The sequence below is a fragment of the Zeus faber genome, assembly GCF_960531495.2.
Source record: "Zeus faber genome assembly, chromosome: 20".
Classification (NCBI taxonomy): Eukaryota; Metazoa; Chordata; class Actinopteri; order Zeiformes; family Zeidae; genus Zeus; species Zeus faber.
Window position 1 is genome coordinate 26,500,113 of NC_137207.1, and position 19,269 is coordinate 26,519,381.

Consider the following 19,269-nt stretch of genomic DNA (forward strand, 5'->3'; position numbering starts at 1 on the left):
ATTTTTCTTCTGAATGTGTCGGAACAACCAGCAAGGAGACTGAACATTTATTTTTATTAAAATTAATTTCAAATTAACATTAAATCCTCATGGGAGGAGGAACTGGGTAAGGAAATATCTGATGAACTATGGGAAGGGGCCCTCAAAAGGGTACACACGTCTTCTATTCACACTCGGCACAGTCTCATTCAATGTAAACTCATTCTAAACCAATCTCCTGCAAAACATGTATACATGTGTTACCCGTCTCTTGTTGGTTTCTGGAAAGACGTCTTTAACACACTCTTCAGAAATAAGCGGCACACAGATCAGACCGGACCCTTTTACTGGGTTATTTGGGGTTTCCTCAACCACATTACGACTGACCAAAATGAATAAGGACGTAATTGCATGTGTCACTTTGTTGGTGAGACGATTAATCTTGCCTTGATGGAAATCCTCTGCACTGCCTTCTCCTGCTGTTTGGAATAAAGCTGATTTAAATTGCATAAGGTTGGAAAAGAATTAAACACACAATTAATGGTCTTTAAACTAATTCTGTGCAATGTGGGCCCCCTTCTTTTCTTATGTTAAGCGATTACATTTCCCTGCAGTTCCAGAGTGGTCTATTCGTATTTTCATATATATATATATATACACACACACACACACACACACACACACACACACACACACACACACACACACACACACACACACACACACACACACACACACACACACACACACACACACATATACAGTTTATATATATAAATAAAAAATTGTATCCTTGTTGGATGGAGGTGGGAACATGACACATTCTGGTGGTGTCGGGGGCTTGGAATGTGTGTACGATGTATCTAGGACGTTGGGGAGGATTGGGTTGTCTTGCTTTTGTAACCGTATAAGGAGTCTACAATTACAGAGTTAATACTTTCAAAAGTAGAAATACAGAAAATAATGGTAACATTGTTTGAAAAGGGTTCACCATCCACCCTGACGACGTGATCATTGAATTTGACAAACAAAATCTGTCATCAAGCCGTGAATATCAAATGAGTTGCTGAATGCTGAATATCTGCCCGTAGGAGCCGCAGTGCTCAATGGAAGCAGCATCCTTGAAATGAAGAAATGGAAGAAAATGAACAACTATACAACAGTATAACTAACTAAACTATATAAAAAGGGTAATGGCAATACAATAATATGAACAAACTGTGGGAGCCTTATCCCCAAGGTTTCCAAACATTTTATTTGCACTTCACTCCACATCATGAACTTGCGTTCACGTCAACAAGCAAATGATGTCTTTGACCAAGGACAGTGGAAGGATATTCTGCTTTTTGTTGTTTTTTTTTCCTTTACCTCTGGTTTAAGGCCAATCAAAACTTACACCGGAGAAGAGAACTGTTTCAGTATTTTCTCTGCCAGCGGAAGGCTCCCTATTTCCAGCGTTCGGAGAAAACTATATCTACGAGAAGCGCAAAAAAAAAACTGATTTTCACCCAGCGGAATAGGCCGTTTCCTTTTGTTGTCAAACAGAATGACTAAACATGCTCATTCACATTTCCCCAATGGTACGGCGTTATTAATTTATTACTTGAGAGTTATGCATGCTTATGTGCACACACATGCTCTTGCTCGCGCGCACACATACACACACACCCACACACACCCACACACACACACACCCACAAACACACACACACACACACACACACACACACACACACACACAGAAAGAGGATTGCTTTTAGATGAATGACAATGTGTTAAATTTTATTTGAATATGGCTGACATGAATTATGTAACCACAGAGACTGGCTCTTTGTTGCCTCACTGCAGCTCTGCGCTCCTCCAAGATAACATAGTTGATAATTTACAGTAGAAGACATTCTGAAAACTATTAAGAAAGAGTCGGCACAAAGCCCCGGCAGAGAACAAACCTGCACACCGCGCTCGGAGCCAAGTGTCCGGGAGCAAAGGGAGAGGCTGATGTGAAGGTTTAAATGAGGCTGGATGATGGCGAAGGGTTCACAATTCCAATAAACACAGGGAATTTCATCCCAATATCTGCTTACATGTCCTCAATGCCATGTTGAAGAGTTCAACCTCTGCCCAGCATATTTAACAGCAGTGGTTCTGAACTGGTGGGTCCTGATCTAAAATTGGGTCTCAGGTCGATCTCAAGTGGAGCTCAGGTGCATATGTCCAACTTCTTCGAAAATCTAAATACATGTATTTTTTTCTTTTAAAGTGGGCTGAATTTCCGATGCTGTGCTTTTATTTTGAGACACCATTTCTAAACGCTGCATTTGGCTGCATGACCTCATATCACGTCCTCATCACTTCCCACAGGCCACAACGTCAGAATCACAGCTGTTGTTAGGTCATATGTTAGTCAGGTGACATTAAATCAAAACGAATTTGATGACACTCAAGCTTTCCACATCAACCTAATTGTGTGGGTTACTGCACTATTCTTGAATTTCAATAGCTCAAATCTCAAATTATATTTGGTTTGCGACCCAATGACTGAGTGTGGATCCTGAGGCCACACCAGTTGAGACTCATTTAAGGTACAATAATCAAATCCTCAACTCTAATTTTTGAATAAAAATTCCCTCAAGTAAGACCTTGTATCATGAGAACATGTTTTTGATCATAACCTCTGTGCCTGATTTCACACGATGAAATTGCGTCAGACAGTCTGATACCAGTGAAAGACGATTAAAGCAGATTAATCAATAAAATTCAATTTCCGCACAGCCCCGGGTTAAGAGCTGGCATTGCTATGTCTAAGTGGGGAAAAAAAAAAAAGTTCATCCCCCCCCCCTTCATTTTTATAATGTTACCACGCTAGGAAATCCCTTTTAGGATTCTGGAAAATGACTTCCTCAGTTCAGCGGAGATGGAGCTGATGAGGTCCTGACCGACGAGGTGAGGTTGGAAAAAAGAAAAAGGAAGGAAAAGAAAAAGTCAGAGAATAAGGAGGAAAATTGAGGAGAGCGCAGAGGCTATCTGATGTTGATCGCTGTGGGGAGAAAGTGCCTTTGAAAGACTTGGGGGGGGGGGGGGGGTGCAATGCCTTCCCCCCCCATTCTTCCCTCGCTGCTACACTTCAAGATGGCCAAAAAAAAAAAAGAGAAACTAACTTGTCTGATTGGCTCGAAAAGACTGTCAAATGTCAAGCAGTTATCAAAAGGGAGACATGTTTTCTTTTAAAAAGATGGCTGCGGAAGGAGAAGCCTAACCTTTCAGCGCAGCGAGTGGAAGTCATTCATTCCATCATGTGCGGTACACTCCTCCACATGAGCAACAAAATACAAAAAAAAAACTAAAAAAAAAACCCTGCTCTCCATGCGGTTTACACTCCCCACCTCCAGCTCAAATATACAGACGTTTTATTTTCCCTCTGTGATTGAGTCCTTAAGACCTCCGTGAGTGCAGGTAATACAGTGCAGCGGCTGGCCAGCGCCCCGCCATGTGAGGGGGGTCAAAGTCCTCGTGGGTCCGGGGCGTGATCAGATCATACCTCGTCGTCTGGGCTGGATTAAAGTTTTTTTTAAGCCGTGGTTGGGGAGCTCCATGCATGTGAACCAAAGCAGCCTATTGACAAGAGAGCTGTCGGGCTGACTTCCTTGGAATCAGAATGCCTCCTCATCAAGATGGTCCTTGCATGTTCAACTACGACTGGCCAATATTGACATTTTCAATTACATTGTTATATATTACATTTTTGACCGATACCGCAATATTGATCATTTCATTATATTCTGGGGATGTCTATTGGTCCTTTCATAATATACTTGCACACAACAATTATTGAGAAACAATCATTAGTAGTGTAGACATTTTGACCAAGTAAATAGAGGCAGATTCAGAAAACTGCATTATTTTACAACAATGCCGATTTAAAGACAACATCTAACTACATCATGATACTGCAATCAAACAAAAATCCCAGACCATATCTAGTCTCAAAGCATGATATTGATATTATAACAATATATCGCCATGCACTACAGTACATGTTCAACCTGTACTGTAGTGCACGGTGTACAGTACAGGCATTCCTCACTTAAAGACCTACCTGTTTAACAACCATTGGAACAACAACCAGCTCTCTGACCAGTCTGTATTGTACAACTGTACAATACTGGGGCGTGTGCGTAGTGTGCGTGGCGTCTCAGCGTCAAGCATCTCATCTCATCACCCTGTATACACTGTATAGACTGTATATACCCTATATACACAGTATATACTATATACACTATATATACACGTTCGCAATCACCACGCCCCCTAACCGTAAAATAACACTATATACACTAGCCACGCCTCCTTACTGTGAATAACACTATATACACTATATACACCAGCCACGCCCCCTTACCATGAAATAACACTATATACAGCAGCCACGCCTCCTTACTGTGAATAACACTATATACACCAGCCACGCCTCCTTACTGTGAATAACACTATATACAGCAGCCACGCCCCCTTACTGTGAATAACACTATATACAGCAGCCACGCCCCCTTACTGTGAATAACACTATATAAACCAGCCACGCCCCCTTACTGTGAATAACACTATATACACTATATACAGCAGCCACGCCTCCTTACTGTGAATAACACTATATACAGCAGCCATGCCCCCTTACTGTGAATAACACTATATACACTATATACAGCAGCCACGCCCCCTTACTGTGAATAACACTATATACACTATATACAGCAGCCACGCCCCCTTACTGTGAATAACACTATTACACTATATACAGCAGCCACGCCCCCTTACTGTGAATAACACTATTACACTATATACAGCAGCCACGCCCCCTTACTGTGAATAACACTATATACAGCAGCCACGCCCCCTTACTGTGAATAACACTATATACACCAGCCACGCCCCCTTACTGTGAATAACACTATATACACTATATACAGCAGCCACGCCCCCTTACTGTGAATAACACTATATACAGCAGCCACGCCTCCTTACTGTGAATAACACTATATACACTATATACACCAGCCACGCCTCCTTACTGTGAATAACACTATATACACTATATACACCAGCCACGCCCCCTGACTGTGAATAACACTATATACACTATATACAGCAGCCACGCCCCCTTACTGTGAATAACACTATATACAGCAGCCACGCCTCCTTACTGTGAATAACACTATATACACCAGCCACGCCTCCTTACTGTGAATAACACTATATACAGCAGCCACGCCCCCTTACTGTGAATAACACTATATACAGCAGCCACGCCTCCTTACTGTGAATAACACTATATACACCAGCCACGCCCCCTTACTGTGAATAACACTATATACACCAGCCACGCCCCCTTACTGTGAATAACACTATATACACCAGCCACGCCCCCTTACCGTGAAATAACACTATATACACTATATACACCAGCCACGCCCCCTTACCATGAAATAACACTATATACACTATATACACCAGCCACGCCCCCTTACCGTGAAATAACACTATATACACTATATACACCAGCCACGCCCCCTTACCATGATGCCCTTTTGGTTGTTGAGGTGAGGAGTACCTGTAGTTGTGGCTATCTGACTGTGTATCAGAAAAATATTAATTTTCTTATAAAAATAAAATATTAATATTAAGTTTCACACTGACCGAAAAAAACGATTTAAACAGAATTTTCATTAAATAAATGAAATAAATTGATTCTCTGGGCCTAATTGGACTTGAGACTTGGAATTGGGATGTATGTGGCCCCTGGGTCACTGTGTGTTTGACACCTTAAATGCGGTGACAGAATGAAGATGATAAACAAAAAAATGATTTTAAATCAAATCTTAATTTTTCTTTGTTCTATTTTGTTATTTTTTTAGAGTCCAACAGGGTTGAAGTATTTTAAGGAACCTGCATCATCAGAACTACTTTCCACCGGACCCTCTTTCCTAATTCATAGTCATCACTTTGATCAAAAATTTGCTCAAGGTCTTCTCGTGGCGGTCCTGTCTGCAGTTTGTTTACATCCCGCCGCGGCCCTCAGAGACGTCGTGTCTCAGCCTGGACTGACAGGGACAACTTGCTCAACAATGGATGCAGCGTTGTACCGCGCTGTTCCAATTCCTGTGGCTGATGTTGACTAGCCAGCTCCCCGAGCGCACGGCGACAACAGCCACACAAGGCCTTGTTTTTCTGGGGCTGCGGCGAGACCCAGCATTCCCTCTTTTGCAGTTGTCAAATCAAATTGTAAATGCAGGCCTAAGGAGCCCTCTGAGACTGTGGTGTAGATGAGGGGCTTTTTAAATTACATTGACTCTAACCGTGAAATGAAGGATGCTGGAACACGTATTTATTTATGGTGTTATCACTCCAGTTTGTCTTGTAAATTTTATTGACCGGCTGATTTCTCTATTGATTGACTGGCAATGCACAAGGGCGGCCTGCCTGCCCCTGGAGGTCTCTGCGCTGGGTCAATTACAGCACGGCACGTTTCTCAGCATGCTGCTTAAAGGCACTTCAGCAAGACAGACACTAAATATGATTGGGGCTTGAACCCAAACACAGTTCCATTTCTATATCAGCCAAAAAATGTTTCCCACATTTTTTTAAATTTGTTTTTTTAATTGTTTTTTTTTTTATAAAATTGGTTTTATAAAATTCTGTTAAAATAAGGTACAACAATTCAACTTTCAGGTCCAGATTAAATTAATTGGTCCAGTTTATTCAGTTATCTATTTAGGGAGGTCTGGGGAAAAAGACAAACAATCTCAAATCACACATTTTTGTTTGTAGAGATGAGTGTGAAACTAATATCCTATTTAGCTATTCCTCTGTATTTAAAAGTACAGATGATGAACATTAATATCTACAATCGGCTCTTTATGGGATTCTCACAGAGCCGCCTTTTGTGTCCTGTTGAGAGAGTGTCGGCAGCTCGCACCATCAACGACGGGGAACAAAGCAGGAGGAGATATCCCGTCTTTTTCCACAAGCCCACGGCTGCCTGCTGCCTGCCTGGCTGGTTGCCTGGCTGGCTCTGCCATCGCAGTTCTGCCTTAAGTTTAATCTAATTTGGTCTTTATTGAGAAATGGGTAAGAACAGTTTTGTTTTATTTATGTATGTTTTTTCCTCCTCTTCTGCCTTCCTTTGTTGCCTCTCCTCAGCTCCCTCTGACAAAAGACAGCCAGCCTGCCAAGCCCGGTGCTGCACTGGGACGGACCTGTCAATCACTCCTGACGGCACCCTGACAACATGTACGTTAAAAATTCAAACGGGACTCAAAGGCGGCGCGTGACAGCGGAGCCTTTGAAAGTGGCTGTAGCGCTCGGCGACAGCCAGAGGAGTGCGGCTGGAAAACAAACTAGAAAACAACAGTGCGGAGGGAAAAAGAAGAGACAGAGACGCAGAGTTAAGAGAGGGGGAGCGAAAAAATAATAAAAGTTGAAAGCAAAGTAGTAAAGAATGTGGGTCTTGATGATGGGAATTGGCATTAGATTTTCCCTTGGTGTGTCACTGTTTTTTAATTTGGCTGAAAATCCCGCGAGTGCAAGCCGTGGGTCTTCCAGCGTTTCCACCCGCCGTCCAGGGACAGCGGCGCCTCTCTCCCGGCCCCTCAGGGGTCCCGGGCGCACATCGAGCCGCCCCTCTAATGCATCTCGCTAGCCTCACCCATCGACACAAAACAATTGAGCTGGAATGTTAATAACATTTTCGATTCCATCTTGCGTACCTTCGCTTCATGCCTTGTGCAATTAATTCTCGGCGGAGATGGAAACCACCGCTTGCTGCAGCGATAAGTCCTTACTGTGGAATTCATAAATGTTAGGTGGGATTCGTTTCAATAGGAGTGGAAAGAAAAAACACGGACAACTCAATTTGGATTTATTCTCCTCCATCCCTGAACGAGGCGGGATGCAATGGTGTAAAATACAAAATAACCCGTATCTGTAGAAATCTGTAAATCATTGCCTGTATTGGAACGGCTGCCATATGGCAGGAAATGTGCGTGGACAGGCTCGAGGACACACTTTCAGATGATCAAGGGCCTCCATCCCCGCCGCACATCGGCCACAGACCCCCTTCGACATCCCTCGCGGTGACTAAATGAACTGTGTAAACGGTCCGGGCCTTGCCAGAGAGTATGGGAGACGCACCTTCCCCGCGGTCCTGCAGGTTTCACCCTGATCTTTCAATCAGCATTCGCATGTGCGGTTCAAACACACAAACACACAAACACACTGGGCCGGTTGATACTGCTACAAAGCCCACCGTCCGATTTCTGCACTAAACTTTGTTTCACTGTGTGTTTCATGTGCACGTGTGTCCATCAGTGGGTCTTTGTAGTCACTTTTATGCTTCTCTGACGGCACTTTGATAAACAGGATTGTAAAATGTGGTGTGCGTGTTGGGAGAATACTGCTTTCACCTCAGCCTGGCAGAAAGGTCATCTCAGTTTGTTAGCGATTGTTGTTCTTGTTTTTCCCCCACCCCCCTTCTCCCCTCGCAAATGTCTGAGCACTGATAGGCTGACGTACAGAGACAGACCGTGGAGCTGGTGCACTCACACACACACACACAGATTTATACAGTGTGTCCTGCATCCTGCCCAGACAAATTATGTGCCCATTGCTATCTCATGTCAATGTACATGTCTGCCCAATATTACCTACAAATTTCAACATGGACGCGCACACACACACACACACACACACACACACACACACACAGGCCCGCACACACACTGCTGGAGAGATATGGCTACGGAGGTATAAAGCGGCTGAAACAGCCATTAGGACGACAGCCTTTGCTTTGGCTTCGAGTGCCCTCTAGTGGTTGGAATTACTCATTTGCCAACGCTGCACATCCATTGTGCACTAACTACAGAGAACTCAGACAAGCAGAATCACATTTATTTTCCAGGTACAGACAAGGAATTTGACTGTTAAATAAAAATATGCTTTAAATAAAATGCCTCGTCTGGAAAAACATTGACTAAATCATAATAATAATATAAATTAATAAATAATTATTAATAAATAATAATATCATCAAAATGTCCATTTCATTTTAAAATTAACATTTTTCAAGTCCCTCCTATGTAGGCGAATTGAAATCTAATGTTATGAATGGCACTATTAGGAAATATGTCCAGAAGGAAATCAATCATTTAGGGATTGTGCTGTTTAGCTGGTATTGGTAAGACATTTGAAAAAAGAAAGTCCACTACGGAATATTATGTTAACTATAAATCCAGTTAAATATGAACGCAATTCATAGGCAGCATCGGCTGTAAATGTTTAACGTTCCAATACTCCCTATTTAAACTGTTCAAAATGGCATTTAAAGTAGTCATTACTCAAATGGAGGTCAGTGCCACAGAAATGATTCATTAATGAAAATTTTAAAAAACATAATAAATGATTGGATATTTTATGCGTGGAGGTCCATCAAATAGTTTTATAATTAGGATTAAATAAAAGCAATGGCTGATTAAATAGCAGCAATGGCTGATTTTAAGAATATTCAAAATTAGGTATTGAGACTTTTCATGTTCTTTAGTTTATTTTTGTGACAGAGCTTTGACACACAAATAAAAACATTCTGTTTGTTGTTTGTTGCTGTAAAGTCATACTATTTTGTAGCAGTGCAAAAAAAGTGGATCTAAAACTGACCATGACATGCAAAGTACAAAATATTCTCGACTGTAGAGGGGAAAAAAATGGATATAACTCTCTTGGGGATTTCAAGAGTCAAAACTCCTGCGGTGGCCTCGCTGCAAATAGTGGTGTTGAAAACAGCAGACATAGAAAACATTTTGTTTTGACTGGATCTTATGGGGAAGAGACATCTAAGACCTCCATTGTTTCTAAAGTGTGCTCACATGCACCGAATGCGTCTGGACAGAAAAAAAAAAATAAAAAAAAATTATAATACAGAAAGACGCATGCTGTTAATATGCTCTCAGTCGTGTATTATTAATGTGGTGCACATGAAAAAAAATCTGACTCCAAAATAACATTATCAAGGTGCTCTGGGGTACAAAGGGAACACTTAGCTCGGGCATAGAATGTGACTCCTCCATTCCAGTAAGACAGATAACACCGTACTTTTTTTTCCAGACTTCGTTGAGCTCAAATTACAACCGTCCCCGAAAACCACCGTATCCAGTTTAAAAAAAATTTTGGTACATGAACTTACATGCTTCACGTCATATCTAAGAATAATTCTTCCTCCGGCTCCGGGACCAGAATGTTATTCGAAACAGTTGTTAAACAAGGTCTCGGAGAGTACAGCAAGCTTTGTGTCGATTTTCTTTTCTAGTATTAAGTATTAAGTATTAATTCTTATCTAAGAATTAAGCATATACCGGTATATGGGTAGATTTTTAATTTCAATTAGGTATTATGGTAATTAATTATTAATAGGTAATTATTAGGAGTAATTGGGTAATTAGTGTAGAAATAACAGTAAGTGTACATGCCCAAAATGTCAACATTTCAAATAGAAAAAGCTAGAAATAGAACAGTAATGTGACATTTTGGAGCAGATAGGGTCACCATCTTTGAGCAGCTGGCGAATATTAACACGCCCTAATGCAGCGGCTTAATTTAGTATAATAAGGGCGAGTTCCTTGTAAATCATATGCGTGCATTTGTGCGCGGCAGAGCCGGTGGAGGTGGGATTTGAGAGGCACCTCAAAGCTGTGATTATCCAGAGTGTCTCTGCCCAATATGGTTACCTGCTGGGACGGCAGCACAGCCCCCTCTAAATAAATTGCGAGTGGCCTTGGGCAATAAGACGAGGCCTCTTTTGATCTGCCTTGACTGCCAACGAGGAAAATGTGCAGTCAGTCAATCAAGCTCATAAGGCCTCGCAACAATGGAGCAGACCCGGCTTTATTATTTATTTTTTAAATTGGTGTATTGCATTATCACAAGGCGTCTGCTGGCTCGGGCTGGGGCGGAGCGGGGAGTAGAGGGGAGTGGTGGTGGTAGTAGTGGGGGCACGGTCAATAATTGATACCTGGTGTGAAAAAAGCTGATTTGTTGCCTCTCCTCCTCTGGTGCACTTGTCACTAACTGTTGTCAGAACTTATTTGCTTTGATGACAGTTTTTTGAGGAAGTGAGCGGCGGCATCACATCTGATTACAAATTTAGCACGCGGTGATGGGCAGGGTTTGTTCGTCAGGGCTCTGGAGGAAGCGCTGCCCGGGATTGGGAGGCGAGCTGCATCCTTCTAAAACCGGGAGATGAGACAGGGATGAACTTTTCTTTTTTTTTTCTCTCTTTTTTTTGGCATGTGTCAGTAAACAACGTGACTTGTTTTAAAGGCACCTGGATCACAGGGGCGAAAAGTTGCTGTTTAAACCTTTAAAGCTTTGGGGCACGGGAGATGTGCCACGTCAAAACAGAGGTGTGGAGATGAGGAGTGTGACTAAAAGCTACGACTCCCGGAGGTGCATCCGCCTGGCGAGGAAGGGCGGTGCTCCCTCCCCGTACCCCCAGTTCACACCAAGATGCACCATGGAGAATCCCAATGTCATGAATCAAGAAAATAATGATTCTGAAATCCTAGATGAGAAAGAGACTGGGAATCTTGATAAAACTTAGATTAACTTCTGCTTAGAAGAAAAACGAAGTTTTTTATTTCTACAGCTGGGCGATATATGGATATAATATCGATATTTTGATACGAGACTAGATATCGTCTGAGACTTCGTAATATGGCAGTATAGGCATTCGGATGTATTACAGTAAAGTAGTGCAGTTTTCTGAACTTTATAGTCCATTATAGCTGTTACAATCAACTCCTTTCCAACCTGTCATAATATCTACATTACTAATAATTGTTTCTCAAATATTTCTTGTGTGTTAATATTATGGATACACAAATAGTCATTCACAAAATCCACAAAATCCAGTTATTAGTCAAAAAACACCCTAATATTTGATTTAATCAATATCGCCTGGCCTTAGTATGTACTCAAAACCTACTTGTCTGTCTTGTTCTTGGTATAGAGAGTTCCATGATTGCAAAGCTTTAATAAAAACCTGTCGCTGGCCATTATCAACACATTTCTAAAAACACAACATTCACATCACGAGACTTAAACGCTTAAAGTGCTCCTCATTTAGACCAAATGTTTTTAATTACATCTGGATTCATCTCAAACTTTCCAACTAAATCCTGGCGGAGAACAGTTTAGCGTCAAGTCGGGAGAAAGGGGAAGCAAAACAAACAAACAAAAAAACAAAACTCATCCACAACATAATCAACATAATTGACAGCTGCATCCGTTCGCCTGGCCCAAACCTCCATCCTACCCCCCTACACACACACCCCCCGCACCCTCAGCTCTCCTCCTCTGCCTCCCGTTTACTTCTTCCAACACCATTTCCTCTTTTAATTATCCCCCAGCAAAAAGATGGAACACATCAGACGCGTGGCAGTAAATCCGGGCCCTGGCACGCGCTCACAGCGGCCCCGGCGTCTGGCGTCCCCCGATAGAGCGTGCGCGCTGGCAGCGACAAGAGAAGCCGGACGCCTGGAGATTTCGTGGAGAACAAGAATGGAGAGGATGATCTCACCGGCAAAGGAAGAGGTCCTTGCGCTTCCGCCAGCGTGGGAGGCTTTTTGGCGAGATGCCGGCCGGCCAGCCGTCCGCACCGCGTTTTCAGCACGGATTAGCCGGCTCTCTCGAGCACAAGAATCACGAGCGAGCCCTTGTTTACCCACACCTCAGCAGCGTCGTGTTGTTGTTGTTGTTGATTTGAATAATGACTGCTCAGAAAACCATGTTGGAGGCATGACAAGCAGGGCTCTCCTATCTCTGTCTTCAATAATTGAGGTGTGAGACATACCGTTCAGGCCGGGGTCAGAGAGACTGCCGCTCGGATTAAGAGTCCGGGTTGGTTTGGTATCTTCTGACCTGAAATTTGTTTTACCAAGTGAGCTGCTCCGGAGTGACCTATACGAAAAGGTGACATTCTTTATTTTCTTTTGGCATCTTTTTACTGTAGCCTGTTGATAAAAAGGTTGTGCACAGGGGCACAGTGGCACAGTGTCAGGGCTGCTGTCTGTCAGAGCGTTGGGCGCTCATCTTTCACAGGGGTCCCCAACTGACTTGTCATTCGGCGGGGCTCACGGTGTCTTCATCTCCCGGGCGGCTTCTCAGATTGGTCGTATATAGATCCTCGGACACAATGGGGCTGTATGCTGCGCCCCCAACACCACCACACACCATCCCCACACCCCCGAACTCCGCTCCATTCTCCTTCTGCCTTTTCTTCCATCGTTGCGAGATGAAGTGTGGATTGCTCCTCAGCGGGTTTCTTTCTTCTGCTGCAGGGGGGAACAGAGCGAGCGAGCGGGGGCCCCTGTGATGTTGCTATCCCTTCAGGGTGGGGGGGTGGGGGGGTGTTTTGTGGTGCCGCTAAAGATGATCATTTGAGGAGCCTGTGGAACAAGGGTCCAAAACCCCACCACCACCCACTATGCCCTCCCACCCCCAAGAGAAAAATAAATAAATGCGCACATGGACCCGCCAATAGCCGAGGTCTCGGCTAATGAGTTACGGTTGGAAGAATGTTCCTCAACCGTGACAACGGGGATGGAGATGATGACACAAGCGGTGTTGTCCATATTGTGGAGTAACCCCTGGGCTTCACCAGATGCATCACGTCACCGTCCCGGAATCGGCGTCACATCATTTGGTCGATTGGTCAGTTCACACGGGGTCCGTCTTCATTCCGTCTACGAAGCTCGACCGAAAGCAGCACTCGCCTGTGCTGACTTTCTATCACTGAAACTACAAATTGTGGAATGTATCAACCTTTAATGAGTTAAAGTGAATCTGCTTTCATTTTCAGTCTGTTTTCAGTCTGTTACTGAACTTAGTTGGATTGTTGCATTGTTTATATTTCACATTTGCAGAGATTCATACAGAGCTTGACAGGCATACGGGCCCTGAGACTACTTAAGCTGCCCAGCCAGGTGCCTGACTGAATTAATGAAAATACAACTGAAATATAGCGGGGAATCCAGAACAACTTCCCGGGTGTGAAGTAAACTCTAAAGTCTTTCCCTGGGTGTGATATTTGTTTTCCTGCTGGAATGATAATATTTTATTTACATGTGTGAGGTTTCATTTGTTGTGGTGAAAAAGCAATCCACGTTAGGACGGCACATTAGCGATTTTATATATGTGGTTGATGCATACCAGGAATGGGAATTCATATTAATATTAATATTTTATTTATTATAATCACAAGAACTGTTCAGATTCTTGGAGTGTGGTAGACGTGCTGACATTTTCAGTTACAATGAGATTGAGAAGATAGATCACTGAATTCAAAGACCTTGAGTGATATTTTGAGTGAGGGATTTATTCACCAACTTCTGATTTAACAAAATCAAACATCAAGCTGCACCTCAAGCCATAACTAACTTTAACAACATCACATCACGCTGATATGAGGTCTAAGATCACTTTTACGAGTACAGGTATTCCTCACTTAACAACCTACATGTTTAAAGACTGTCCAGACTCACAAGCAGCTCTCTGACCAGTCTGTATTGTATGCTGCGTACAATACTGCTGCGTCTCAGCGTCAAGCATCTCCTCGCGAATCACCCTTTATACACTATATACACTGTATACATCTCATCTCCATTTTCATTCTCAGTCTCATACTATATATACACTATATACACCAGCCACGCCCCCTTACCATGAAATAACACGGGTCCTCGCTTATCGACCAATTCGCTTAATGACCTGGTCCTAGGAACGAAACTTGGCCATTAAGTGAGGAGCACCTGCAGTAGCACGAGCACACTGTATCCATACATTAGGAACTACACTGTGGGAGGGAGGATATTTAATCCACATATAGTAAAAAAAATAATAAAAAGTCTCCTTTTGCTCTGTGTTCGCCGTCACACTTACAGTCAAATTTCTTGTGTGTACAAATATACTGTGAAAATAAATATCATTGTACTTGCAGATAGATTATGATGGTTCTGCAGCCTTGGCGAAAGGAATTAATAGGTTGATCATTTAATGAGTCATCATGACGGCATAAGGAATAAAGAACATCCTAGATGTTTTAAATGGTGTTTATTCTAAATCTTTTCCTCCCATGTTGGTAAAAAAATATATCATATAACAGAAAGATCTGCTCCGGAAATTCACTAAATCAAACCAACATGAGGGCTGCAGGAACAAAATTCAAATATAATTCGATTATTAAAAAAAAATAGGAATATTCAAATGCTGAAATGTCCATTCGATTGTGTATTTATTTTTATAAATAAATAATTGCTTATAAATGTTTGGGCTAACGTTAGTGAATCAATTGTCATAGATGTCAAACACATGTCAATTCACATGTAATGAGCAATAAACTTCAATATATGTTAATCCAGTTTGTTGCACAGTACAGTATGCACATTAGAGAAATATTCCCGGCAACCATGTGCAAAGTCTGGTTTGGTGGAGACTCACGAGCATGCCGGCGCGTTCCCCTCTCCTCCGTGTTTCACTGTGTGCACAAGGGAGGGTGCGTCTTTGACTAGAATGTCCAGTAATTCCACTGCTGTGGCGAAATAAACTCGACCATCACTGACGGAATGTCCTCTAGTGCAGAGGTTCCCAGCCACTGGCTCACGTATTGTACCGTGCCAGGCCGCGGGGCATTTGCCACCGGACCATGAGAACAGGGGGGGATATTTTCAGGAGCTATCCACAGCCAAGCAGCAGCAGGAAACAGAGTAAATTACAATAGATCTAGAGTTTTTATTTGCTTTTTTAGGAGAAAAGATTGCTCTGATCGGAGCTGAGGGGCTGGGGAACCGTGCATAACGCCCCCCCCTCAGTATGAAATTTGAGCATTCAAAATTTGAATACATTAGAATATTAAAAATAATAAAGCATACAAATTTGAATGTGACTATAGAGGAATATCTGCAGCCCTAACCAACGTCCCATCTGATAATCTGTCACAATTACGCCATGCGCTGTGATGAAAGCATATCAATGATCTATTTATGTCATAGAGAAAGAATTTGGCTTCAAACATGAAACCTATTGAAGCCTGCGAGAGTATCAAGGCGACAACTGATCAAAGAAACTAAAGCTTATCAACACCGTTCCTTAACACGGGCCCAGAACCGCAGTTTGGTTTTTTTCGGCATACTGCCACAGTAGCAGGTTTATTTTTTCCAACCCGGGAACATAATAGCTATTGTATTGGTGAAAGCGTTTGTCTTTTTTCCTTTCTTTCTGTCTTTCTTTTTTAAAACACAGATGAAGCTGCAAAAAGCGCAATACAGAGTGCACCCACTCTGCACACAGTGGAGGGTGGGGGCACCGGCTCTTTATCCCCCATGAAAGGCTAAAGGATGAGCATGACCTTTCTCGCATGAGCTGGGCTTTGGGAACACAACACATAGGAGGGTGTCTGCGTGTATGCATGTCTGCGTGTGTGCGTGTGTGCGTGGGGGGGGTTCTGGCCTATTCCCCTTAAGCTCAGGGCTATGCTTGCCAGCCAAAGACTCAAGAACAAACTATCACTTCATCCACAGACTCAAATACACATATGCCCCCATCCACTCTTTCTCACACACACACACACACACACACACACACACACACACACACACACACACACACACACACACACACACACACACACACACACACACACACACACACACACACACACACACACACACACAGACACACCAGTGTCTTCTGTACATTCGTGCACAGAGAAACCCCGTCTGGCATCACAGTACAACTGCAGGCGATGGAAGCACAAAAGACACAACAGATCACTGTTGATTACATCAACACTGCAGCCAGATTCAATCGGCGCCATATGTATCATTCATAACAACAGGACTTAATGCATGACCACACGGTGGCCTGTGTCCCTCCCGGGAAGCCTCCAACCCGAGTCAAAGTGGAAAAATAAATGAAATAAACGCCATTATTATTGTTATTGACGCCTGGTTGGGTTTGAAAGCTGTATCAAAATGAAAATAATCCACTGAGTTCAGTACTAGTTAACAGCATCCAGAACAGACCACTATAAACTAGAAAGACCTCACCTACTGTAAACCTTTCTTTCTTTCTTTTTAAAGCTGTGTTGTTGTTTTGGGGGCACATACCTACAGTAACAGCTCTTTGTCTGATATTTCAAAAGGCAGCAATACCAGGTCATGGCTGAATAAGGGTCTGAATGGTCACCTTTATGGGGGCTGGTTTTGGGAGAGAAAAGAGGGGTGGAATTCTATAGGTTAACTCTAGCACTTGGTAGTCAAGTCGCCCATATGCTGGCAAACAAAAGGGGAACCATGGTTCATGTCTGAAAAGGTAAAGACTAGTAGTTCCTGACGTGTCAGAGGCCTCGTTTGTCAGTGGAATGGTATAAAAGGGCAGTGTAGATGCTCCTAATGCTACGGTGCACAAACATCCCCAGCCATCCAACCATGGGAAAGGTATGAACTGACGCACATCACGACTGCTGCTTTGATGGGAAAGTTGAGGAGTTAGTGGGAGAAACGGCACCATTTGGGCATCTAGGGGTAAAGATATAACAGACAGATTTAACAAAGCAAAAATGAGGGAGGAAAAGTGTTTGGTTTTGGTTGAAGAACCTCGCAACCACACAATTTTCGGCAGTTCTTTGGAGGTCATTTAATGTCCTAAAAGAATCCGAGAGGAGGTCTTTGGAGAAACTGGCTATGAGGTTAATAGTTTAATCTCTGTAATGCATTTTCGTTGTATTTGTTTGACAGTCATTATGGAGCAAATGCTTCAGTTTAAGCAGTTGTCAGTCTAACATTTATCAGAGGGAAATCCACCAAAAAGGTACTAGTTTAAATTGGCCATGTGAACAATAAGAATGAAATTAAAAATATTTTAAATACAAGAGATCTACTTTATATTACATCAATATTCACCTGGAAAAGGCACAAGGAACTGTGAATGATTGCACATACAGCAAGGGAGCTTGTTTAAGGGAGAGCAGTGTCCCCTAGAGCCCATTCACCAGCACAGCATCCAGACAGTGGGACTTTAGATTGTTAGGACAAACTTTAAGTGCAATGTCCCTCTCTCTGCCCAAAGATCATCTTCTACGAGGGCCGCAACTACCAGGGCCGCCACTGGGAGTGCAACAGCGACTGCATGGACACCTACAGGCACTTCAACTGCTGCAACTCCATCCGTGTGAGTGGTGGTCACTGGGTGGCCTACGAGAAGCCCAACTACATGGGCTACCAGTACATCATGGGCCAGGGCGAGTACCCAGACTTCCACAGCTGGATGGGCTTCAACAACTGCATCCGCTCCTGCCAGATGTTCCCCCCCGTAAGTCAATCAAAGTGACAGAGGAGATCGGTAGAATCCCCTCCGACCCACACACCCACCCCAACCAACCCGCAGCTTACATCAAACGCTGTCTTAGAAATGGATGTCAATCACCGGCCTTTTGATGTCACGTATATATGCCGTGGTGGGTCAGAATATGAAAGGATCTCAAGCAAGGTCCACAAGGAGAGGCGGTGCTGCTTTAAAAAGGAATCCGACACAGCCATCCCCAAAAAGACTTGCTATCTTTTCTTTATTCAGTTAAATTGATCATTTCTGACAGTTCAGAGCCTAGAAGAATATATAATTGAGGAAAGAGCTCATTTGCCTGCTTCGAAAAGTGAGATCTCTCTTATCTTCTGTGAAAAAGGAAGAAGCTGAACTAATAATTATAATAAACACGCAAAAGAAAATTGACTTAAAGTGTACAACGTTAATATAAGATAATAATGCCTTCCCCCTCAACTCTCACAGTACAGGGGAGCCTACAAGATGAGGATCTTCAACAGGCCCGAGATGATGGGCCACATGATGGAGTTCATGGATGACTGCCCCAATGTGTACGACCGTTTCCGCTACCGCGACATCTTCTCTTGCACCATCTTGGAGGGCTTCTGGATCTTCTACGAGCACCCCAACTACAGGGGTCGTCAGTACTTCCTGCGCCCCGGAGATTACAGAGCCTGTGGTGACTGGGGCTGCCACAACCCCATGGTGGGCTCTTTCAGGAGGATGAGGAGCGGCATGTAAATCTAAATAAAAGTCTGGATTACTTTTCCCCAAAACATAAATGTCCTTTGTCATTTTTTTCCCCCATAGTTCAGATGAAACTTTCAATATCAGGGTATAGGTAATAACACTCGAGAGTAAAAAGTGCAT

General features: G+C 43.1%; 1 protein-coding gene across 1 annotated transcript; it reads left to right on the plus strand.

Annotated features, from left to right (window-relative positions):
- Nucleotides 1–11,434: 11,434 nt before the first annotated feature.
- crygmxl2 (crystallin, gamma MX, like 2) lies at nt 11,435–19,140 on the plus strand (the record flags this gene model as incomplete). Its single annotated transcript, XM_080021326.1, has 4 exons — nt 11,435–11,551; nt 12,522–12,615; nt 18,122–18,390; nt 18,865–19,140. The coding sequence occupies 4 exons, from the start codon at nt 11,435–11,437 to the stop codon at nt 19,138–19,140; spliced, it is 756 nt and encodes a 251-aa protein (XP_079877452.1).
- Between the last annotated feature and the right edge of the window lie 129 nt (nt 19,141–19,269).